The sequence below is a fragment of the Lycium ferocissimum genome, chromosome 6, assembly GCF_029784015.1.
Source record: "Lycium ferocissimum isolate CSIRO_LF1 chromosome 6, AGI_CSIRO_Lferr_CH_V1, whole genome shotgun sequence".
Classification (NCBI taxonomy): Eukaryota; Viridiplantae; Streptophyta; class Magnoliopsida; order Solanales; family Solanaceae; genus Lycium; species Lycium ferocissimum.
This window is the reverse complement of record NC_081347.1, coordinates 69,543,434-69,569,378: the sequence shown is the minus strand read 5'-3', so window position 1 is coordinate 69,569,378 and position 25,945 is coordinate 69,543,434. Positions and strand designations below refer to the sequence as shown.

Genomic DNA, 25,945 nt, shown 5'->3' with positions numbered 1-25,945 from the left:
AGAACGGGGGTTTAGTGACGTGGCGTCGGTGTGGCGGAGAGTGTGCAACACTCTCCACTAAACTAAAGCATCAAAATTTTTTTTGCTTACACGGCCAAAAAAAAAACAAAAAAATACGTAAAAATAAGGCTAATAGGTCGCCCGCAGGTATATTAAACATACACCTATTTATGTATTTTCCCATATTTTATAATATAATACTATTATTACTTTTATGAACCTATCTATAATTGACGATACCAATGAAGCGCCTCCATATGAGATTTCATGTTTGCATCTCATTTAGCTCTTATAAATAAAACTACGCAAAAAAATTATTTTTCTGTACCTTTTATGTTATAAATGAAAATAAAATACTTGTTAATTTTAAAATCTCAATTGATTTTCATATTCCATTAATTAAAAATTGAAGCGACTAATAAATCCATAACTAGTTATACTGTACCGATAAAGAATTAAAATCTAAAGAACATATGCCTTTGAAATTAATTGAAAATTTAAATACTTCAAGTTTGACGTAAGAATTTTACAAATTGTAGGTTGTTTCGTAATATAACTTAGTGAAAACGTTTCGTAAATTCTAGTATCTTAGTGCTTGATAAGATTCCTAATGTAGACTCTAGAAATTGAAAATGGAATGCAAGGAATTAAGATAAAAGCAAGGCCCAATTAGTAAAGGAATTATAGGCAAATCTAGGTATATTAAACATACACCTTCCTAATTTTAATATTTTATACTATTATATATTTGATGCCACTCTCTTCATGAACATCACTTGCAAGTCCTGGAGCTCTTTGGCTTGGCTATGAGTGAAAGGCCTCGAAGGAATGTTATAAAGAGGCAAATTTATAACGCTTGAATCGATCCAAATTTTCAGCAAAAAAGAATTTAATAACTTTACTTGATGATTACCATAATAATTTTAATATTTTATACATAATATATTTGTTACACAATATTTGAGTGTGGTTGTTATAAAGATGCAATTTTACAAAAATCGCTATAACGAATCCCGATTATAAAATATAACGTAATATAAGAAAATATAACATAAAAAATCAATTCCCGAAAATATCAGGTTGTTATAGTAAAATGCTGTTATAATGAATAACAATTGAGGTTTTATCTTAGTCAAACACTATAATTAAAAGATACTTAAAAACACCTAAAATAGGTCAATCCAAACATACTACTAGTAATTAATTATCTAATGTTCCAAGACATTTTTAACATTAACAAAAACAAACACAACACCTAATTAGAGAGGGGCCAAGTGTACATAGCCCATAGCCCATATATAGCCCAATTTACAAACGTAGGTTCCATTTCTTCTCCACCTCTCTCTGCCGTCCGATCTCCGCGTGTTAGCTCACTCTCAAAACACCAAGCTTTTAATCCCATCATCATAAAGCCCGCCAAATACAAAAATTAAACCTCTTTTTCTTCTTTACTTAGAAATCAAACGAACCAAAATTCAAAAGAAAAAAAAAAGATTCTGATCCGCCTGTAAGGTCAACTATCAAGTCAACTAAGGTTAGGTCATACAATTAATGTTTTTCTATTACTCAATTTGTTTGTCTTACTTTCCTTTTTAGTCCGTTTATAAAAAAAAAATGACTCTTTCCTTTTTTGGCAAATTTTTTATTCTGACTTTACATGTTTAAGCAACCTGTTTGAATTGGCTTATTTTAGGTGCTTCTAAGTACTTTTATAGTGTTTTTTTGGCCAACTCTTTGATTCTAACTTTTCATGTTTAAAAACCTGTTTGGATTAGGTGTTTTTAAGCTAAATTAGCTTCTAAGCACTTTTATAGTGTTTTGGGTAAAAAAAAAAAAAAAGTGTTTTTAAGGCAATATTCCTAACTTATGCTTCTAAGCCATAAGTTACAAGCCCGTCCAAACAAGCTCTAAGACCATAAAATTAAAGGACATTTTGGTACATTCTGCACATCTTTAGTTTAAGACCACAAGATTCAAATTCTTAAACTTCGTGCTAAGTTGCAACCAGACAAACCAATTGAAATGGAGGGAGCATTAATTTTCTTAAAAAATTCTGCTTAATAGTTTTTTTTTTTTTTTTTTTTGGTGTTTCAGGGTTTTTGAGTATGGCGGAAGCTCCGGCGAGTCCAGGAGGTGGTGGAAGTCATGATAGTGGTGGTGATCGGAGCCCTCAATCGAACGTGAGGGAACAGGACAGGTACCTTCCGATCGCGAATATCGGTCGCATAATGAAAAAGGGATTGCCTGCTAATGCAAAGGTAGCTAAGGAAGCTAAAGATACTGTTCAGGAATGTGTATCTGAGTTCATCAGTTTCATTACCAGCGAGTAAGTGTTATATTTCTGCGATTTGAACTTTTATGTGTTTTAAGTGTTAGTAACTGGGTTCTAGATATAATTTTTGTACGTATTTAGTGAATTTCATAATACAAATACGACATTTGAACTAAAGTTACTACGTTTAAGAACACATATGTCGGCTTCTAGCTCCGCACTAGCATGCAGAGGGAGATGTAGAGTACTAGTGCCGGGTTCATCTGAACCCAGTACTTTCGTCGCGGAGTATAAATTTATGTGTAAAAATATTTAAATAGTAGATATGGACCCATAACTTTATAAATACAATGATTTCAATGCTAAAAACCTTTAAGGTTGAACCCATAGGGTTTAAATTCTGGATCCGCCTCTGGCTGCATATTAGGAAAATCAACATGCTCCCATACCCTTGGGATTGATAATGGAATAAATACTGGTGGGTATTTCGTATAGTGAGAGCACACCCAAGTGTTTCGATGAAGAGAAAAGAACTAAATAGTCAGACTGATAGTATACCCTAATCAATACAAGTCAAGAGATTTAAGAGCTTCATATATATAAGAATTTATTGGAAATTTGATGTATTGTTCATTGTGAAATTTGATGTATTTCCTATAGTGACAGCTCATCCAAGTATTTCAATGAAGAGAAAAGAACAAAGTAGTCAGCGTGACGGTATACGTTCGTCAATACAAGTCAAGAGATTTAACAGCTTCATATACATAAGGATAAATTGGAAATTTGATATATTGTTCATTGTACTTGCAAATATTTGTGATGGGGTTGCATCAAGGATCAGCTCTTAGTCCGTTTTTATTTGCCTTGGTGATGGATGAATTGACGCGCAAATTCGGGTGAGGTGCCATGGTGTATGCTTTTCGCGGATGACATAGTCCCGATCGACGAGACTCGTAGCGGAGTTAACGCTAAGTTGGGGTTGGAGACAGTACTGCGGGAGTCTGGGTTCAAGCCGAGTAGGACCAAGACAGAGTACTTGGAGGAAGTTCAACAAGCCCTCAAGAGGTCAAGTGGAAGCCGAGGCTTGGTATCCGGTCATCCAGAAGAAAAGTAGTTTCAAGTATTCTTGGGTCTATTATACTGGCGTGGGGAGATTGACGATGATGTCACACATCGTATTGGGCGGGGTGGATGAAATGGAGGCTCGGCTTCGGAGTGCTATGTGATAAGAAGGTGCCACCACAACTTAAGGGCAAGTTCTACAAAGTGGTGGTTAGACCGACTATGTTGTCTGGGGCGGAGTGTTGGCCAGTTAAGATCTCTCACATTCAAAAGATGAAAGTTGCCGAGATGAGAATATTGAGATGGATGTATGGGCACACCAGGAGTGAGAAGATTAGGAATGAGGCTATCCGGGACAAGGTGGGAGTGGCCTTGGTGGAAGACAAGATGCGGGAAGCGAGATCGAGATGGTTTGGACATGTGAAGAGAGACACGATGCTCGATGCGGGGGTGTGAGAGGTTGGCCGTGGATGGTTTCGAAGAGATAGGGGTAGGCCGGAAGATTGGGAGAGAGGTGATTAGACAGACATGGCGCGATTCTGTCTACCGAGGACATGACCTTAGATTAGGAGGGTATGGAGGACTCGAGATTAGGGTAGAAGGCTAGTAGATAGTATCGTTTATCCTTTCATATTAGTAGTCGCATTATCGCAATATAAGTTCGTGCTTTGATTGTTATTTGTTATTTTCTCGTACTTTGATTATCTTATTTTATCCGTGATAGCTACCGCCTTTGCAACCGCTTCATCATGGCTTAGTTTCTTTCGTTACTTTCATTTCCATATCGCTTTGAATTTCTTGGCCTTATCTGACCTCTTTTTATGCTTTCTATTGAGCCGAGGGTCTTTCGGAAACAGCCATCTTACCTTGGTAGGGGTAAGGTCTGTGTACACTCTACCCTTCCCAAACCCCACGTTGTGGGATTTCACTGGGTTGTTGTTGTTGTACTTGCAAATATTTCAATTTGAAGGGGTATTCTTGAATGTCTCAGTTTATATTGCCATGATTTGAACTTTATGGGTTCTAAATTTTAGGATAGCGACATCAGTTGTTAGTAACTGGGTTCTAAATTTAGTTTTTGTACATATTTAGTAAAGTTCTTAATACAAACATAGCATTTGAACTAAAGCTGCTGGTTCGGCCAATTCCAGCTCTGCCTTTGTAATATTAGGAAAATCAACATGCTCCCATACCCTTGGGATTGATAATGGAATAAATACAGGTGGGAATTTCGTATAGTGAGAGCACATCCAAGTGTTTCAATGAAGAGAAAAGAACAAAATAGTTAAAGAGTGACAGTATACACTAGTCAATACAAGTCAAGAGATTTAATAGCTTCATATACATGGGGATTTATTTGAAATTTGATGTATTATAGTTTGTTGTACTTGCATATTTTTAAATTTGAAGTGGTATTCCTGAATCTCAGAGTTTTATCTTCTAGAACACGTTAGTTGTCCTTAGAAAATATCTCGGAGTATCTTTTTTGGCGACATTAAACCATTAATATTTCACTTTATTGTAATTGTTTTTAGTTTCTTTATCCATATTTTTGTTATTGATGCTTAGAATTATTAGTCTTGATCTTGGACTATGCATACATATCTGTATTTCTTTTCCATTTGCACCTTTCTTCATTAAAGCCCACGCTTTATTTGCGCTTAAAGCCCCAACGGGCCTTAGAGGTTTTTCCACTTTTCAGCTTTGATAATGCTGCTCACTAAAGCTCTGAACTTGCTTCCTTAGAGTGTTGATAGCAAGATTTTGTTAAAGAACATTCTCCATTTCTAAGGTCATAGCCTTCGTGGTAGCTTCGTCTTTACCTACCAAATAGAAGGCCTGTTCAGGAAGACCATCTAATTCTCCCTAAAGGATCAATTAAATTCTAGAAATGTTTCTTTCTGCCAGACCAACATACTTCCCTAGAGAATTGGTAAATACTTCTGCTACGAAAAAGACTTGTGATAAGAAACACTCAATTTGTCGCACTCTTGCGATGAGTAAAAGATCCTCTTCGGATAATTCGTCCAATCTAAGTCTGGAGACTTCTTTGCATCTCTTTTATTTAACAGTACGTAGAAACCCCATCTCTAGTGTTTCAGAAGAGGAGGTTGCTTGGCAAATGTTTTCAAAATGCTCACAATAATTACAAACACTGTCTTGTTCTTGTTTGCAAAATTTTGGAACTCATAAATGGAGAAGCACAACTAAATTTACTTCACGTGAACATTTCAACAAATGTAGCAACTCATTTAAGGGGTATCCATAAGCACAGAAAACATGAGGAGAAACATGGTAGCAAAAACTATTTTCAACAAATATAGCAAATCAGTTAAGTCTTATCCATAAGCATAGGAAACATGCAGAGAATACTAGAACCGCACCATATGTTGAAACTCTTTAGGACTCATGGCCAAGAAAAATAAGCCTTAGAGTCTTGATGGCGACACTGAAGCGCCCATGAAGCGAGGCGAAGTGCTCAATATATTTTGCGCCTCACTTCAGGGCTTAAGAGCACCTTTGACAACACTGTTAGGGAGTTGCCAAACAGTGAAGCACACAGCTCCCTGTGGCCAATCCCCTATGTGCTTGGCCTATTCCCAGTCGCTGCTTCTCATTATCCCTCTTTGCATACACCACTATATCCTTTCTATAAGAGCCACGGGAGCACTGTGAAGACCTGGAGATAGGACTCTGAGTAATTTGATTTTAGAGCGGAAAGAATAGAAGGGAGGAGGAATTGATGATTAGTACTAATGGGCTAGAAACTGCTTCTATTTTAATGATGCTGTTGAGAGAAACAGAGACAAAAGGGGGAACAAGAGAAAAATAAAGGCTGCTGTCTTTCTGTCCTCCGTAATTACATAGTTTACAACTACCCCAAAAGTCAAAAATCTGCTATTTTTTAAATTTCCACCCTTCTTTTTCTTCATGGGTTACAACGTTCAATTGCTGCGGACTTGCTCTTAGCTTCTATAATGGTCTTTTTTTCGAATTATTCAGCAATTTTGTAAAATTGGCCCGTAAAATTTTGCGTCTTTTTGGGTTTTTGTTTATGGTACAATTGATTCGTGAGCATAATAAAATTGCTAATGTGTGGGTTACAGTTTTCTATTGCTATGCACTTTCTCTTAGCTTCTACATTGGTCTATTTTTCCTTTTCTTTTTGAAGTATCCTGTTCTTTTGTTCTCTTGGTCTTGAAATATTCTATGTTTCCTATTGATCGTACAATTGATGATACATACACACAATCTTCTATGCTATGTCTTTTCTGCTTTATTTTTTCAAAGCATGCAACAATTTAATTCAATTTGGTCTTCAAATATTGCTACTTTTTACTCATTCTTTGCCCTTTTGTTTTATCTACAATTGGCAGTGTAGGGGTGCAGCATTCCATTGCTGCTCAATTGCTCAATATTGGTCTCCCTGTACCTTTTATTTACCAAATTAATTAACCTTGTTGGAATTTGAAAGAGTAAAAGTATTGTTGGTGAGGGCCTAAGAGGTGAGGAAGAGAGGCTGCATGAGGAATGGAAGAAGAGAATATCCGGAGGCATTTGGGGGAGGGAGGAAGAGAAGAGGGGAATTATTGGGCCTACTACAGGTGAAGGAAGAATTTGGAGTAGTGTACATCCACATGTAAGTCCACGTAGCTTAAAGCATAGCACCAGCTGAGATTAAATGGTCTAGGTTGAGGTCAGTTGGCAAAGAAGGGCAAAAATGATACAAAAGGGTAACAACAAGGGTATTTTTGTTGCCAACTTTCAAGGGGGTCAAAGCTAAATAATATCAAATAGTTGAGGGGAAAATTTGGACCTTTTCCCTAGTTCTTATTGATGTATAACATAGTAAAATAAAAATTCCCCATATAACAAAAATGTTTGTCTATTTTTAATTTTTTATTCACTCTGTGTGTTATTTTACTGTATTCTTTCTTTAGATCAGATAATATTTTTTCCTGATATTTTACTCTTTCTACGGATACAAATATTGCTGTTTTAATGATCAAGGTGTGAATTCCAATCCAGCTATATCCGCTGAGTCTTTGAGTGAGGACATGTGTATAACTGTATATGTTAATATATGATTCCAAATTGAAATAATGTTAATAAATAATGGTTCTGAAATAGCAGCTTTCTTTGAACTTAGACATTGACATTTATTAATCGACATGGAAGTTGTAGTTTGTGGTCTTGCATGTATTTAAACAGGTTTTCTGTTCTTTTACAGGGCAAGTGACAAGTGTCAGAAAGAGAAGAGAAAGACCATTAATGGAGATGATTTGTTATGGGCACTGACCACGTTAGGATTTGAGGACTACATTGAGCCACTAAAGGCCTATTTGGTTAGGTACAGAGAGGTAATTGCAGTTCCTCCTCATTTACCGATGACAAATAAGCTTTGCTTATATGAAGAGTTCTTGCACGCCTGTTCATCATTGACAACTAAAGAGAGACGGAATAGTTTTTTCCGCTCATCTGGAATATTTGTTGGGTATTCGTGGTCTATATGAACTTCCTTGCTGTAGTTTTGAAAAACTTCTAATTTAACCCAATTTCCAATTATCAACTGATCAATCTCTCTTTTCTGGTGATTGAATTATTCTATTTGCTGGGCTATGGGTTAATCATGGCATTGCAGATGGAGGTATGCATTGCTTCCCCCCATCAATGATATAGAGTTGCTTATTGTCTTTACCTCTGATATGTCACTAGCTATGCCCCGGGGGATTGTTTCTAATGTCAGGGAGACACCAAGGGATCTGCTAGGGGTGGAGATACGTCTGCTAGAAAAGATATAGTGGGAGGTCAACTTGGTTCCAGTACGCAGGTAAGAGGGTACCAAACTCTCCATTCACCATGTTCTGATATGCCTAATCCTTACAGAATTAAGCAAATAGGTGTTATTATTTTGACATCCTATTTTTCGTGGGAAAATGGCAGTTTGTCTATGATGGGTCTTTTACACAAGGCTTAGACTATGGGAACTCCCAAATGTGAAATTCTGAGTAAGTGCTTCTTCATTCTCTCCCTCCTGTTGTGAGTGTTCAGATAATTAAGAATGACTTCTGTCAGAGTAAGTTGTCATAGTAACGTTGCTGCTCACTTTGTTTTCTTTTTTGTCTTTATTTATAACATCGCTTGAGTGAAGAAAATCATTTTGTTATCATCCTCATATTAATTTTGATTTTTCTATTTTGAGGCTGATTAGTTCCCGTATGTACCCTATGAAGTCCCACCTTTTCTTCTCCACTATTGTTTTATATATGAGGTGCACATGGAAAGATTTAAAGAAGAAATATTTGCCTTTTACATTGTTTTGAAGGACAATTTGCTTGAAGTACAAAATATTTTTTTCTTAGCTAAACCTTCTTTCTTCACTTCCTCCGACAGTAGTGTTGGAGGTTTTGGATGTCCCGTTTAAAAGTTAATTTGGATCTAAGAGCTAGATAAAGGCATCTTAAAATATTGTGATTTTAGTGTCCACACCATTTTGTGGGCAGACATGAGCAATAAAAGGATAGTGATTAGTGAAGTAAAACAAACACAATATATGTAGGGGTGTTATTTTCCAGTTTGTTATGCTTACCAATATTTCATAAAAGAGTCTTACCTGGGCTCTTCTTTATTCAGTTTGCTCTCCTACTGATTTTTCTTTAAATAAGTAAACAAGCAATAAAGGGCTCGAAGTGAAGTGCTGGCTATAAGCTACAAAAGTATATATGTTCCTTATAAATCTGGTAAGGAGTTTAACAAGTCGAGAAAAATGTCTATGTAGTATACATCTTTACTATACGCCAAAAAGCTAATATTTGCAAGCAGTTCTAGTTTGAAGAGATATACTGTTGCAAATACTAGGTTCAAGTGATTGCAGAGAAGACTATAGTTCGGACAATGGGTGGACTAAAAATAGCGTTCATCGAGTTTGCTACCTATCAAAAAGGAGGGGAAAAGAAAGTTTTATGTTTTTTTGGGGGATGAGGTTTCTACCTTTCAAAAGCATGTATTAAAGTCAGACATGGTTGAAGCATATTTTTGGGAACTACAATTGAAAACTATAATTTAGTATAGCACAAAATGAAAAAGATTACATTTCCTTTGCTGAATGGTACTGTCGTGAAGAACATGTATGCATTAATAGTTTAAGTGCTGATTGGTTTTTTGGTGGATTTGCAGAATAACAATGGTTCAGATGCAAGTATCTTCTGTCTTCTGATTTTGGCGATCTATGTACCAAACCGTTCAATGGTTACGCTGATATGTGGCTCTACGAACCGAAAGTATCCTGCCAATCTTGAATTAAGCCATACAAACACTTTGTTTTCTGAACTTTTCTTTAAGTACTTTATGTAAATGCTATTTGGCTTTTATTGTTATGACCTGATAGCAATCTTCTTATTCTGCTAATTCACTAGTTCTAGGATTGAGTGACCTTAGCTTTTTGTATGATGTTAATTTTTTAAGATATTGCTTTTGGAAGTTAGCATAATCATTCTAGGTGGTATTTTTCTGGTCAGAAACGGTCATCGCTTAGCTGTATACTTGTCTCTGAAATTTCTGATAACACTTCACCAAATTAGTCACTCATCAAACTGTATGTAGATGGGAGCATCCAGAAATTATGTTGGTATAGTTTCCACTTTGTTAACCTTCGTAGATATTACTCTCACCCCACTCCTACCTCACTCGCGCAGTGCCACCCCAGATCCTTCTCAAAGGGATAACTTAAAATTAGATTTATCATCTAATTGCCTAATTGTGGAAACATAGATTTTTAACTTGTAGTGAGGAAGAAGAAGATGAACTTGAGCTAAGTTATTGAACCTGGAAAATGGTTTAGGCAAAGTTTGGTCGATATAGGTAAGCGAATTGCATGCCACTGGCCAGATCGTTATTCATGAATTACTTACTTTAGAAGCGCATCTTTGCTTTTAATACAAGCATTCTTATTCCATAAGAATATCTCTCATAAAACAATACATAGATTTTCATAACTTAATGCTAGTATTATTTAATACTGCCAACCAAATGCTAAATTAGTCATAAAACATTGTATTATCTTATGCGGGATTTCGTGGAGAGATAAATCATTCTAATATAATGAACCAAACGACCCCTTCGCATATAAACTGTTCAACAGTAATCTTTGCATAATTGTGGATGCAATATAATCACAGAACTCAGACCTGAGACTGCAAAAAGAAAGAAATGGTGGTGAATATGGCTATAAATAAAACAACTTTTGGATGAAGAAATTTAGAAATAAAGGCAGTAGACAAACGATATACCAAGAAACGTCTTTTATAGTTTTCCAAATGCTCCTTTGGGTCACGTTTAGTTACTGTATAAGCCTCAATTTGGTTCATCTCCTGCAGTAAATACACCATACTACATCATGTAATGTTCTGCTAAGTCACAATACAAGTGCTTATGCACACATGCAGAAAACTTGGATATTAGGCACATAAAGTCCATGTAATGAAGAAAAATGGCATTTGAATAACTTTCACATAAAGTGGCTAGGAAATGAATGAACAACGCCTCATACGGCTCTGTCCTGAGGTTCCGTCGTTGGCCTTGGCATTAAACCACTATCTATGGATGCATTTTAAGCCTGGACTTCAGAATCTTTTGCTTCTCGGGTATGGAGTTATCTCGTGATGGAAAAATATAAAAAGAACTCGAAACTCAGAAATTGGAAACTGAGAAAACAAGGAAAAGCTACAGAGGGTTGAGGCCAGGCTGGTGCGATGGCCCGGGTAGAGGAATTGGTCAACTATAAGGCTCATGAGTCATGACCTGAAAATTGCTGGTTTGAATCCTGACCCTGCCTATGATTGTTGGGTGTTCAGCATTAGTATTAAAAAATTGCAATGGTTACTGGAGTAAATGAGCTTCAAATAAATGATACACCATGACTGATTGGATGATTCTGAACTTTGTATATGCTTCTATTATAGAATGGGCACTATCAGATTTAAGTTAGCAAAAGAAGCTATGTGGGCATATAAATTGTATACACACCCAATACAAAGAACAACAACAACATTCCCAGTGTAATCCGACAAGTGGGGTTGGGGAGGGTAGGATGTACGCAGACCTTAACCCTACCTTTATGGCGCAGAGAGGCTGTTTTCAAAAGACCCTCAGCTCAAAAGAAAAGAAAAGGGAAATAAAGAAAAGAAATTCAACGCAGATACAAAATATGACAGCAAAATAGATACACACCCAATACCTTAGACATAAATTTATGGATTGATCTGTAAATTCTCCTATTTTATGCTAAGCATGAGGATGGCACTATAGAACTCAAACAGAAGATCACTATAAACTTGACAAAAGCAAACTCTAATAAAAGCTTAAAGAAACACCACGTTCTAGTATTCAAGTGATTATAATTTTGGTATATAACTATAGTTAAAGTTTTACTTCTGGTGGTCAAATCATTCTATTGGAAAGAGTATCAAAGAAAAGGCAATCCATGCAATACCTCGATCCATGCTGCAAGTTTTGTCCTGCCTGTTCTAATATCATAGTTCTTTCCCTCGAGCAAGAAGGGTTGGAATCTTTCAATGAATGGCGCGTAAGCTATATCCACCTGTCCGTCACATATATGAGGTAGTAAATAAAGGAATACAAGGCATAATTTTGCTGCACTCACAGAAATAATTCTTATGGTGAACATTAACTGCATATTTCACCTTTTCACTTACCAATCCATCTATAGATAATATTTCCTACAATTCAATTAGGAATAACCAAAGTTAAGAGAGGGATACTCACAAGACTGAACGTACCAAGGAAGAAAGGTCCATCAACAAACTTGGAAAGAGCAGTCTCAATGAAATCAAATGCTGCAACTATACCAACTCATCTCAAACTTAAAGCTTAATTATCAAAGAGAAGTATGTAATTGCATAGGAGTAAAAACTTACTGGCATCATTTAGTTTGTCTTCCTTCAAAGACGAAATTACCGCTTTGTAAAAGGAGTCAAAGTAGGAGTACAATTCTTCTGCAAGTTCTCTCTTGGAAGGATCCTACATCAATGAGCACACGACTGATTTATGCAAATGACTCTTTTCAAGCCATCATTTAGATTTTGTCCCTATTTTAAAAGATGTGGAAATATAGCCCTTGAGACTGTCAAAACAGTAGACTGTCATCTGTCAAAACAGTAGACTGTCATCTAAGGTTTACAAATTTTAGACTGTGGTCTACCATTTTCTCATAAGATTTTCAGTTTTCTCAAAAGGGATCTTTAAACTGTGGTCCAAAAAGATCCATAAGTTGCCAAAAAAAAAAAAAAAAAAAAAAAAAAAAAAAAAAGGAGAGATTGTCATTTACTAAACAGTTGTCCCTTAAAATTTCTGTGAGAACACAAGTTGAAAGACGGCAAAACTAGGAAAAACTCAAAGAAGATCCTATCGAGAACTTACATCTGGGAAAAGTGAAGGTCCTTCAAAGTTACTGTCAATATATCTAATGAGATCCATGCTTTCTCCCTTAACTTCATTGTTGTGTTCAAGTGATGGTACCTGTTCAAGAAAATAACTAAGTTCTTGAAGCTGTCTTGGGATGGAAATGGCAGCCACATGGTTCAGCACAACAAAGTGACAGTAAACTGTAATGCAATGAACTAGTGTTTATATTTTGCCACCCAAACCTGTCAGTTAAGACCTATTGCAAATGCTAAGTTAGCACTCAAAAATCTGTATCCATTTTCATAGTATTATGAATGGATCGGGTATATCATGGCGATTTCTTCAGAAAGTTGGCGAGGTATAACCAAAGACTCTATGCGGGCTCAAAGACGCAAAACAGTTATATGGAAACTATTTCAAGCAAATGCGCATTCCGCAGACCTAAATCTACTCATTTACCTCTGATCTATCAACCATTCAGAGATACGCTTTTCTTTCTTTTTCACTAAATTTTCGAGTTCACGACATGTAAGAAAATTGATTGTCGAGCACTTACATCACAGATAAAGGTGTCCTATAAGGGAACCTCAACCACAATTACACACACATAGAGGCACGCAGAGAGACATCATTTGGTTTCAACTTATCGTTTAGGAATCAATAAATTAGGTCTATTGTAGATTTACGGTGCTAAAACAACAAGCGTATAGGAGCGGAGGTAGTATATAACTTGTGGATTCAGCAGAATCCAATAGCTTTGAGCGAAACTCTGCATATGCGTTAAAGAATCACTAAATATGGTACGAAATTAAATTTAGAACCCAGTTACTAGCATTTGAGGTCATTTGCTAGAATCTAAAACCCATACGGTTCAAATCCTGGCTCTGGCTCTGCAAGTATACCAACTTAATTGTACTACGGTTATTATGGACTAGGGAAACTCAAAAAAGGAAAGACTATTAACCATTTGACTAATCGTCACCATTTTTTGAAACAAAAATGCAACTTGCACCTTATTTGCTGGATAAACCTTCTCCTTGTACCAATCTGGCCTGTTCTTTAGATCAATGGGAACCAACTGTATCTTTTCCTGCAGCCCCTGATTCACTTACAAGAATATACATCACTTAATTTATAGGCAAATGGAAGGAATTCGAGTACACACTAAATTTAAGCAAATTCTATCAACACTTGCACGATTACAGACCTTACAATTTCTAGCGATCCACGTACGTTGAGCATATGGGCATGCGTAAGAGATATAAAGCCTTCAACCAAGAAAATGAAGTAAAATATATGAATTGACTATCACAAGAGAGACAAATAATATATCGGGTTAATTTAACATATGTCACTGAACATTACCGACTAAAACATTAAAGCTACAGAACTACTTTTTATCACAGTTTTACGTACTATAAGAATAAGATTACAAAACTACACCCGCTATAACAGTAAAGTCACCTTGATGGTAGATGTTACTTTATAGCGGATGAGGTTTAGTTACTTTAATGTGGCAAAGAATAGTACAGGAACGTTACAGTCTTATAATTTAAAGTTCAGTAACCATATCTGGACAAACCATATTATATCCTACAAAGAAGAAGAATAAAAACAAAAATTACATTTTGAGCCGAAAAATAAAGAGCAATAAGTAAAACGCAACTAACTTTGGAGTTCCATCAAAGATTGTTGGTGGGTCTGAAGAGGAATCAAGGGCAGGAGGAAGTAACTCTCTTGAACTTCTGATTCAAACAAGGAATTGTTAGAACTAATAAAAAGAGCTAAACCCAATTGAAAGCACACCACTTCAAAACCATAACTAAACAAGGGAGTAAGCAAATAGAAGATATTATGAGTGTGTTTGGTATGGAGGAAAATTCTCTAGAAAAACAAGTTATTTAAAAATCTGAAAAATGGCTTTCCCAGTATGAGTAGGAAAAAACTAGTTTCCTAAGTGACATTCTAAGTTCATTGTGTCTTCCCCATCCTCAACGCTACCAACGCCCACCCTTGACCATTCCACCCCACCACCCCCGATTTACCCCCCCCCCCCCCCACACCCTAGTAAGAACCCCTGATACAATCTTCTTGTACGTCGATTTAGCAAACCAATGTCTTAAGCCAAGACTAGGCTTCGCTCCCCGCTCGATCTATAGTCATTAGGACCTCCTAAAACGATATACTAAGTTAATCAAGTTGTTCCAAAAAGATCAAAGCAACCAGTTATTAATGAAATTCCTTGTCGGTTCTCTATAAAATATCTGTGTATCTGAGGGCTTCCGAACACATTGTAAGCTAAAGATTTGCTGACAAATAACCAACCCGCAATGAATAGGGAAGGAATCGTACTTATATTTCCATCCCTCCCCCATAGTGTTTTCTTAGATTACACATAAATGCATATTTTTTTTTTTTTGTTAAACTTATCAAATACTCCCTCCATCTTAAATTATGTGATACTTTTTGTTTCTCGAGAGTCAATTTAACTAATTTTTTAAGCTAAATTGGATTAGATTATCTCACTATTTTAAAACTAAAATTTGGATATTAAAAAATTATGCAAAAAATACTAAAAGTTGCAATTCTCCTTATGTCAATATGATGAAAAAATTACATTTTAAAACATATTGGTTTCACATAGGTGAAAAGTGACACGTAAATTGGGACAGAGGGATCTGACCAAAAAATAAGTACTCCTTCCATCCATTTTTATTTGTCTACTATACTTAAAATACATGTCCACTTTTACTTGTCCAGTTTAACAAATCAAGATAAAGTTTATCACTTAGTTCCTAATTTACCCTTATTATTAACTACTCCTCTAATCATTTCCCAATGCATTTCCAAAAAAATGAATTTATAATATTCAAAGGGTGATATAAACTTCTTATTTTATTAATTACCTCTTAAAAGTTGTGTCATGTCAAACATGGACAAGTAAAAATGGACGGAATGAGTACAAAAACTACTTACTATAGCCAGGAAATTATTTTACATGACAAAAATATTTTCCTACAAGAATTACAGAAAACTTAGCAAAATAATGTAGAAAGAAATGTACCCAGAAGCCATTATTGAAACAAGTGGTACAGCAAAGATTGTGGGGGACCCAATGTGATTCCATTTTAATGGGTGTTTAGCATTAGAGAAATTTAAAGATAGAGAAGTGAATTTAGTCCTTGAAGGAGAAAGAATATGAGTATTGAAATTAATACTATGAATTTGATATCCAATGCTTGGACTGGCCATTTCTTGCTTTTTGTTTCGTAAAGGAGGTTCGTTAATCGTTAGTACTACGTTATATTCCTTATCTTCCCCCTGGACTCTGGCAGAAGTGTTTTTTTTTTTTTTTCTTCTTCTTTAGATTTGAGCAGAGAAAATGACAAAAATGTCACTTATGTTTTGGGTAGATTTAAATTATTTTTTAAAATAAAAAATTTGAGTAATTTTTTATTTCTTTAAATTTATTAAAAGTGAGCATTTTAAGTTTATAGTATCAAATAGCGAACATTAGTTGTTAGATTTAACCTAAATTATGAAGAAATAAAAAGATTTAACATGAGAACTCACATTTGAAGATGTATTTTTTACGGTTTTTACTATTTTTGAAATACTTCTGATAGAGAATTAAAGGCAGTGTTTTTATTTTTATTTTTATGTCTGATGTAGTTTTTGTTTTTTGCATGATATTTGATAGAATTTTCTTAACAATTCTGATTATATCTTTGTTTAATGACTCCCCTAAAATCTAACAGCAAGAGTTTGTTAAATATATAATGAAATAAATTATTTTATAACATTATTGCCAGAAAATATTTTTCACCAAAAGAGGTTAAATAATTATTTACTTTTGAATGAAAATCATTTTCACAATTATTTCAACAGCTAACTTTTTGTCACTCATTTAACCTTTTTAGATAGTTAAGATATGAAATTCTGGAAGAATAATAGTTTAGGTGTTTTTACCGTTAACTCAAAAAAAAAAGTCATTTTCTGGAAAACCTTTTTGAAAAAAAAAAAAGACTCTTAACGAGTAAACACACACGAAGTTTGTTTGGTATAGCATAAATATTTTCAAAAACATAAAATTCATGTATGTTATCATTAATATGGGGTATCTCCTTACTTTTTTAGCTTATTGATTCATAACAATAATCTCCTTATTTTTAGCTTTAAGTTGCGTAATTTGTAATATCTAATTTAATTGTATATTATATGATTAACTCTTACATATCTTGTATTTATGAAAGTTCCCCAAAATCCTATCCTACTAGCACAACAGATAAGCCAATCCACATCTTCCCTCATCTCTCTCAAGCCATCGTCAATGGAGGCTACTCTTTTCTCATTACCTTCTTCTTCATCTCACTCTTACCCATTTTCCCTAAATTACCATTTCAACAACCCTTTAATAATCCCTAAAATGCTTGTCAATTTACAAAATTAAGATAAATTAGTTAATTTTTTCATTTTACCCTTAACATTAATTATTTTTGAAAGTAAATAATATGGATAAGACACAAAAATAAAGTGTATATTTATCGAAGAGTTAAGGGTAAATTGGTAAAAAATATTTCTTATTTATGATTTTTTTAAAGAGGCGTGTAAAAGAGAAATGTGACAAGCAATACAAGACCAGGGGCTACTATTATCAGCTTCAACAAATATATTTCAATAAATATTTTTCATTCTTTTCAGCCATGCTTCAAATAATACTTTCTAAAGAATATTTTTTTAAACAAAATAAGTCATCCTAGAAAACATTTATTTTGAAAAAATGACTCCTATCGAGCAAACACATCCTACAGTCTATTTGGTATAAACTTAACGGCAAAGGGTCATATATACCCCTGTACTATCCCGAAATAGTTGTGCGTAACCCCCGTTTGTTTTTTCGATGATATGTACCCCCGCCATTAGCGTTTTGGTCACATATACCCCCGCGTTTAACGGCTCCGTTTAAAAGGGACACGTGGCACGATCTCAACGGCTCCAACCATTTTATTTTTTATTTAATCTAATTTATCATTAAAAAACACAAAACAAAACAAAAAAATTGAAAATTAGAAAGTCTAATCTCCAGCGAAGCTCCACCACCGGCATTCGACTACTTCAACGGTATATTCATGGATCCAAAATTAAACTCACTTTGAAATATGCCCATAAGGTTCATGAACTCTACGATTAGATTCTTGAATACGAAAATGGTGGCCGAAAAAAATTCAAAATGGTGAAAAATTTGTTGGAATAAATTGTGTATTGATAATTGAATCTAAAAATTGTAATTAAAGCTTGTCTTGAGTAGCTGGAACGTGAAGAAAAAACATAAACTCCATGGACAGCCATTAATGAAACTTGAAACTTCAAGTTCAAGTTTGGGGTTTCTTCAAACGAGCTTTGTTTCGAGTGAATGTTATTGAAAAAGATCAATTAAATCTTGAAGAGTTGATATATGATATTTGGGAAAATTTGGTGAAGAATTCGGTGGGTTTTTGGGTTAATTTTAGTTGCAAATTAGTTGGAGAAGAAGAAGAAACCCACATTTTGAATTTCAGAAATAGCCACATTTTCAAGAAATAGCCCCTTTCAGGTTTAAAATAATTTTTTAATGATAAATTAGATTAAATAAAAAATAAAATAGTTGGAGCCGTTGAGATCGTGCCACGTGTCCCTGTTAAACGGAACCGTTAGACGCGGGGGTATATGTGACCAAAACGCTAACGGCGGGGGTACATATCATCGAAAAAGCAAACGGGGGATACGCACAACTATTTCGGGATAGTACAGGGGTATATATGACCCTTTGCCGTAAACTTAAATATTTTCAGAAACATAGTAGATTACCCCAAAACTCTATCCTAGTAGCACAAAAGATAAGGTAACCCAAGTTCTCCATCACAATCCAATTCTTCATCAATGGAGGCTTACTTTATTCTCCTTACCTTCATCTTACTCTTACCCTTTTTCCCTAAAATCCCACTGCAATAACCCTTTCATAATCCCTTTTAGCTGGAATCAGTTACAAGGGTTTAACTATTAAGCAATTCCAAGAAAAGGCTACACTAAAAAGAGTGAAATTAAATCTCAGTTATAGAATTATCACTTTGGCACGATTTAAAAATAATATAGTGAAGTGCCTTACATATAATTTTGAATTATCTAAAAATTATGTTATTTTCCCGGAAAGAAAACTAATTTGAGGTAACAATTCATTCTGTTTTCAACATTTTATTATAAAAGTGAACTCTATTTATGCTTTAGATTGATGGTTTTTTATACTAAGATGGTTTTTTATACTAGTAAACTCTATAAAAATGGCTTGGTTTTTCGTTCAATAAAAGCATGACATATGGCTTTTTAGAGTTGAAAATCAAGTTTTAAAAGTTGATGGATAAATATAGCTAATTTTAATGAGTGAGAGGTAAATAAAATTCTAAAATATGACTATACGCCATACGGTATATTTGTTAAAAGAGTATATAACGGAGAATAAATATAAAATGGACAAATATGACCCTTTTTTATACATTAAAAAAAATATTAGCTTAATACATATGAGGCCCCCTAAACTTGTCTTTTTTTTCTTTTCATTTTAGCACCTCAACTAAGTGTTATTCCTATTGAACCCCGAACTCGTCCTTAAGTGAGTCTATCAAACCCTCTAAATTTGATTTTTATTAAAAGCGAAAATTAAATTGGGGAAATGAAGGTGAAGTAATATTTTAGATATGTGATAAGCTATTCCTTAGGTCATGGATGTGTCGATTTTTGCTCTTTCACTGCCAGCTTAATTAAGAGTTACTCTTTTTTTCCCTCTCAACTGCTGCTAATCTTAGCTAAAAGATGACATAATTAAATTAGAATATAGATTAGCATGTAGCTACATTGAATATTGAATACTATATAAGTTGGATTGTGTTTGATTGTTACATTTGAGAATGAGTTTAGAAATTCAATAGAAATTACTGCCAAAATAGAAAAAAGGGGCAAATTTAGGGGGTGGATATGCATTAAGCCATAAATATTTGTCATGTAAATCTTCCCCAAATACGATTATAGCATAGCACAAAAACAGATAAGGTAACCCAAGTTCTCCCATCATCCCTCATTTCTATCACTATCCAATTCTCAAGAACGTCATCAATGGAGGCTACTCTTTTCTCCTTACCCTCTTCTTCCTCTCACTCATACCCATTTTCCCTAAAATCCCATTTCAACAACCCTTTCATAATTCCAGCCAACACACATTCCAAACAACTCAAACCAAAATCAAGAACTCTAATTATCAGGTCAGCAATAAGCAGAACCAAGAAAGAAGAAACAGTTGAAACAGTGAAACAACAACTTGAAGATTGTTACCTTTTAGCTGGTATCAGTTACAAGGGTTTAACTGTTAAGCAATTTCAAGAACTCAGGTCTCAATTACCTGAAACATCAAAGCTTCTTGTTGCTAAGAATACTTTGGTACTTAAAGCTATTGAAGGGACTAAATGGGAAGCATTGAAACCTTGTATGAAAGGTATTCAAGGAAAAAATTATTTTATTCATAAACTAATAAATCTTTGAATGTTAGAAGGTTAGATGATAGTTACTGTTTTGGTGTAGTTACTGTTCCTATTTCCTATTTGACCTGCTTTGTTATTGCTTTATTCTGAGCCGAGGGTCTATCGGAAGGTAGGAATAAGGTCTGCGTACACTCTACCCTCCCCAGACTCCACTCGTGGGATTACACTGGGTATGTTGTTGTTGTTGGTATGAGGTTAGTTGATAGTTTGAGTGTTGCCCTCTTTGCATACCAGTAGCATTAGTACTAGTGCCGTTGTTTCTTGTCTTCTGATACCATCTTTTGTTTCTTTGCTTCAGTTATCGCATTATTTTGCTGTTGTTATTGTTCCTTTTTTTGTGAATGCTATTAAATGACTTCCGGTATTATTTGTTGTGTCAGCTTTACTTTCTATTTTATTTTTAAAACTAGTATTCTGAGTCTTTAAATCTAGTATTTGTTGCAATTTTAGTGGATTTATATAATTTAAACAACCCTTTCATAATCCCAGCACACACATTCCAAACAACTCAAACCAAAATCAAGAACTCTAATTATCAGGTCAGCAATTAGCAGAACCAAGAAAGAAGAAACAGTTGAAACAGTGAAACAACAAGTTAACTGTTAAGCAATTTCAAGAACTCAGGTCACAATTACCTGAAACGACAAAGCTACTTGTTGCTAAGAATACTTTGGTACTTAAAGCTATTGAAGGGATTAAATGGGAAGCATTGAAACCCTGTATGAAAGGTATTGAAGCAAAAATATTTTATTTATAAACTAAGTAGGCGTTTGGCCATAGATACCAAATATTTTTCACTTTATTTGAAATTTTTGTTGAAGATAGGGTTATATTTGGTTAAAAAAAAAAAAAAATAATAATAATAAACTGGTTGTTTGAATGTACAGTGAAAAAAGTGAAGGATTCAAGTTTGTATTTTGAATTTTCAGGGCTGATTTTCAAATAAATTGAAAAAAAAAAGGGGAATAAAGTGAATAATTCTCATGGCCAAACGGGTCTAATAAATCTTTAAATGTGTAGAAGGTTAGTAGGCAGTTGAGTGTATCCCTCTTTGAATTCCAGTAGCATTAGTACTAGTCCCATAATTTCTTTTTGTCCTTCAATTTCTGTATCTACATTTTGTTTCTTCGCTTCGGTTATCACATTATTTTGTTGTTGTTACTCCCTTGTTACTGTTCCTTTTTTGTGAATTCTATGTAATGATTTCTGAATTATTTGCTATGTCGCCTTACTTTTGTATTTTATTTTTAAAACTGCTTTGAGATGAGTTGCTTGAGGCTAGGGTCTTTCGGAAGTCGGAACAGTCTCTCTACCCCCATGAGGTAGGGGTAAGGTCTGTGGACATCCCACCCTCCCTAGATCCCACTTGTGGGATTATACTGGGTATGTTGTTGTTGTTGTTGTTGCTCTCTGCAATTCTGCACAATTTCCCACCACACTAGAAAATAGCTAGCAACACCTCTATTTATAATATTACGAAACCTAGTTTAACTCACATCAGGAAAAACTATTTCTATATAATTCTGATTAGATATGAATTAAGATACCTAATCCTAAGCAATTTTGATTTCCTACAATTTTTGAATAATTTTTTCCAACAGGTATGAATGCTTGGCTTTTTGTTCATAGTGAGGAGATTCCAGCTGCGTTAAAGCCTTATAGGGCTTTTCAGAAGGAGAAGAAATTGGAGGAAAATGATTTTACTGGTGGGGTTTTTGAAGGGAAGTTTTATGGGCCTGATGAGTTCAAGACACTCGAGAATTTGCCTACAAGAGCAGAGATTTATGCACAACTTCTTGGGTCTTTGAAAGGACCGGCTTCGGCCGTTGTTGGGACTATTCAGGCTCCAGCGAGGAATTTGGTTATGGTGCTTCAAGCTTATGTAAAGAAATTGGAGGAAGAAGGTGGAAGTCAATAGTTTGTTGTAGTTCTTTGAAATGGTATGCTAATGTTATTGTCAATTTGATTCAAAATTTGAAATTTTCTGGAAGATGGAATTTTGTAAATTCATGTTTTGGTAGAATGGTAATTAATCACTGCCTATTTTCCTGATTCGTGTCCTCATGTCAGGCAGATAATTTCGTTTACTTTCCATTATTTGTGATCCAAGAAAATTGTTTGTCTTCCTGCCCCAGCTCATTATATTTGTCTAACACAAAAAGGGCAGCTCGGTGCACTAAGCTCTCGCAATTTGCTGAGCTTGGGAAATGCCGACCGCATTGCATCTATTGTAGGGGACTCATAGGTCTGTGTAAATCAAGAAATTGAGCAATTAGGAAGTCTATTACTGCCTCTTTATGTCTTTGCTTAGTATGAAGAACAGTGCACACTGCTAGCACATTGTGAATAATAGTGGATCAGCTGGCAAAACTAGAGAGGTCCTCTTTTATATATATATATATATATATATATATAGCAAAAGTCCACCATTGGTGGATGTCGGGGTTTAGGCATGACTCCAGACCTGTGTATTATCAAAAAGAGTAATTAAGAACATGGAGGAGGACATAAACCTTAGCCTCCTTGATAATTTGCTTAGTGATATGCATCACTCTTGGATACATGAGGGGGAAGAATGGAAAGAGATCATATCTACCCTTTACATAGTGATTACAGAGGGATGTTATATTCAGGGATAACACCAATGTGCAGAAGTTAAGGATGTCAAGATTTAGCACCATTAAAAACAAAATGATTCTTCCTTGGCTTTATTCTGAAAGTTGGGTAACCTTGTAAGTCCATTCTGAATGTTAATTTCACTGATTCTGGTAAAGAACCATGGTGATAAAAATAACAGAACTTCTAAGGTTTTCCCCAAAGTTGGGAAGCTGGTCAGCTACCATGTTTCCCTCTCTGAAAATATGAGCAAAAACAAAATTAGCACCGCTAGAGAGTTTGATGATCTGATCAATAATGGTATATGGAGCAGCCAAGGGGTCTTCATTTTGTGAGTAATCATGTCGATAATAAGCTTCGAGTCTGATTCTACAATTACATTGTTGAGGCCTTTACTAATGCAAAGCTTAAGACCATGAAGGATAGCTTTTGCTTCAGCCATGTTATTGGATTGCTCTCCATAATATTCAGCAAAAGCATAAATAAATTGACCATTATTGTCTCTGATGATACATCCTCCTCCTGAGCTTCCAGGATTACCTTTGCAACACCCATCTGTGCTCATTTTTAGCCATCCCATATCTGGCTTTATCCAATAAACAGGGTGTATGCTAATAGCTTGCTTTGCCATCTCAATAGCATTACACAGCACTGTCCAATTTGTAAGCAACTGAACCTTCGGGAATTGACTATTAATAATGATACTGATGTACTTCTTCACCTAATGAATAATAGTTCTGCTGCTCATTGGAGTATTGTCATAAATGGCACTGCATCTATTTTCCCAGATCTCCCAACAGGTGATAATAGGAAGGCATTGGATAAGATTAGCATGTATGTTGTTGTTGGTTTTTGAGAGCCACCAAGACATGAGAAGTTGTCTGTTGCTACCATCATTGATGCAAAATCCACAAACCTGCCCAAAGAAAGACCACGCTTGCTTTGCAATATAACTTTCACATATTAATGCATTATGTCTCCTCTTTGTAAATGGCACAACTGAACATCTAGAAGCAATAGGGAGTTTGAACTTTTTTGAAGCCTCATCAGTGGGGAGTCGGTTATGGAGTAATCTAAGCATAAAGAAAGAGATTTTAAAGGGACTCTGTTTATGCCAGATCATGTTAGCAGAGAAAGAGTTTGTTTATGCCAGATCATGTTAGCAGAGAAAGAGTTAGTTCTATGCTTCCTGAGGTAATGTCATTCTGATTTGCAAGAAAAACTCCTGAGGCGTCAATTGCCCGAACTGGCCAGTCCTCTCTGCCTGCATGGATCTTAACAGTCAATATCATTGACAATGTTGGGCACTGTACTTCTGAGATTTGAAATGATCCACTCGCCATTGTAAATAAAGTTGTTAACCAGACACTTTCTGGGAGCATTGTATTTGTGGGTGATCATAGCTAGTGATCCTTTGCAGTCCAATTATCCCACCAAAAGGACACCTTGCCAGAACCAATCTTCCACAAAATCTGCTTCTCAGTATCACCTTTGATGTCCATCAGTCTTCTCCAAAGATGAGATTGACCATAAGACCAATTTCTGAGAATAGGGTGCTTTCTCTTGCAATATTTAGCTTCAAGAAATTCTTTTAGAATGCTGTCTTTGGTCCTGAAATTCCACTAAGCTTTAGCACTGAAAGTGTTGCAGAAATCAGATAAAGATCTAACACCAACTCCTCCTTCCTTGGTAGGGAAGCATAAGTTCTTCCATTTTAGCCAATGGTATTTGTACGGTAAATACTTACCACACCGGGTGTTTACACCAATCAATGCACTTTACTATGGTTAAGTGATTTGATGAAGTAAATATATACATTAATTAATCATGACTAAGTGATAGTTATATATATATTTAAACACATGTCATACATCCATTGGTTTGGTGTAAACACCCGGTGTAGATTAGTTTTTACCGTATTTGTACCTGTTATCATCTTTACCCCAAAAAAAGTTAGCAATTATCTGCTCCATTTGTTTAAGAGCTGTTTTTGGGCGGATAAACACACGCATTATATATTCAGAGTAGTGAATCTATAAAGTTGAGTAATAGTTTACTTGATAGAATGTACTTCTCCAATCCATTTTAACTATAACGTTAATTCCTTATACGCCTATTAATAAAACGATAAATACAAAATATAATTTACTAAGTTATTCTTATTTATCTGATTTTTTTTTTTTTTTTTAAATTGAAGCGATAATTATTTTGAAATAATTTTTCTAAACTAAATGGCTATTAATTTGGGACAGAGGGAATATTACTCTTTACTCAAATTTTTACTCTTGTTGCCTTGTTCCGCCTTGCCAATTGCTTGTTGACTTTATTTGTTGTGGACTTGTGGTATTCATTCTAGTGAATTCCTATTTCATAATTGAAATAATTACATTCATCTACGTTAGAAAACCAACAAAATGCATCAATAACTTGTCTGTAAATTCATGATTTCATCATTATCAAATAAGTCTATTAATCTTTCACACACATATGATTTTGTGCCTAAAATAAAAAAGAAAAATCTAAAGAGGAAAAATATACAAATCACCACATAACTATTTCAATTTGAATCACCAAATTTGCCTCGAGGATAACACATAGTTTATACCTAAAAAAACCAATATGCATGTCTAGAAATTTCAAATCAAAAGTCCTACTTACTTACCAAATTTGCGACTCTTCATAAGAAGGAAATTGTCGCACAAGGTTAATAGATCTTAATTAAAACATGATTTCGCAATATAAAATTTATATAATAAAAAACTACATAGAAATATTACAAAATTTTCAACTATTTATATTACAAAATACGAAAAATGTATAAAAAAAATTGTGGTCCAAAAACTATTTTTTTGACTTCTCAAACAGTAATATAATGTCACCTAAAGTTAAAAACAAAAAAAAAGGGAAATAAGACATCACAAACTTAAATTTATCTTTCCAGTTTCACAAACTTCGTTTTTCGTGCAACTTTCTGTATCATTCCAATTTATCATATATCTTTACA

At 34.7% G+C, this 25,945-nt stretch overlaps 3 protein-coding genes across 11 annotated transcripts in view; 2 read left to right on the top strand and 1 right to left on the bottom strand.

Annotated features, from left to right (window-relative positions):
* The first annotated feature begins 1,318 nt into the window (after window positions 1–1,318).
* The window catches only part of LOC132060220 (nuclear transcription factor Y subunit B-10-like), a 58,061-nt gene continuing 33,434 nt past the window's right edge, over window positions 1,319–25,945 (top strand). The window contains exons 1-7 of one of the 7 annotated variants that reach the window (XM_059453144.1): window positions 1,322–1,534; window positions 2,095–2,326; window positions 7,566–7,695; window positions 7,977–7,982; window positions 8,082–8,165; window positions 8,279–8,343; window positions 9,512–9,855. In XM_059453144.1, coding sequence (XP_059309127.1) covers window positions 2,106–2,326; window positions 7,566–7,695; window positions 7,977–7,982; window positions 8,082–8,165; window positions 8,279–8,335 — 498 coding nt within the window. In that variant the 5' untranslated portion in view covers window positions 1,322–1,534; window positions 2,095–2,105 and the 3' untranslated portion in view covers window positions 8,336–8,343; window positions 9,512–9,855. Of the gene's footprint in view, window positions 1,535–2,094; window positions 2,327–7,565; window positions 8,166–8,278; window positions 8,344–9,511; window positions 9,856–25,945 lie in introns of those variants that run through there. The other 6 variants (XR_009415899.1, XR_009415900.1, XR_009415902.1 and 3 more) reach the window with 6 other exon arrangements.
* LOC132060219 (protein IN2-1 homolog B-like) lies at window positions 10,206–16,082 on the bottom strand. 3 transcript variants are annotated; one of them, XM_059453142.1, is made up of 10 exons: window positions 15,822–16,082; window positions 14,428–14,502; window positions 13,965–14,025; window positions 13,770–13,856; window positions 12,773–12,871; window positions 12,271–12,373; window positions 12,119–12,189; window positions 11,826–11,933; window positions 10,624–10,704; window positions 10,206–10,527 (listed from the first exon to the last, which is right to left on the bottom strand). In XM_059453142.1, exons 1-10 carry the CDS (start codon window positions 16,007–16,009, stop codon window positions 10,516–10,518), a joined length of 885 nt encoding a protein of 294 aa, XP_059309125.1. In that variant the 5' UTR covers window positions 16,010–16,082; the 3' UTR covers window positions 10,206–10,515. The 3 variants fall into 3 exon arrangements, with proteins under 3 accessions (XP_059309125.1, XP_059309123.1, XP_059309124.1); XM_059453140.1 differs by having other exon boundaries at window positions 12,119–12,195; window positions 15,822–16,081; XM_059453141.1 differs by having other exon boundaries at window positions 12,119–12,195; window positions 14,428–14,499; window positions 15,822–16,081.
* Window positions 19,885–22,377, top strand: LOC132060218 (large ribosomal subunit protein uL10c). The gene is made up of 2 exons (XM_059453139.1): window positions 19,885–20,279; window positions 21,927–22,377. The coding sequence occupies exons 1-2, from the start codon at window positions 19,904–19,906 to the stop codon at window positions 22,241–22,243; spliced, it is 693 nt and encodes a 230-aa protein (XP_059309122.1). The 5' UTR covers window positions 19,885–19,903; the 3' UTR covers window positions 22,244–22,377.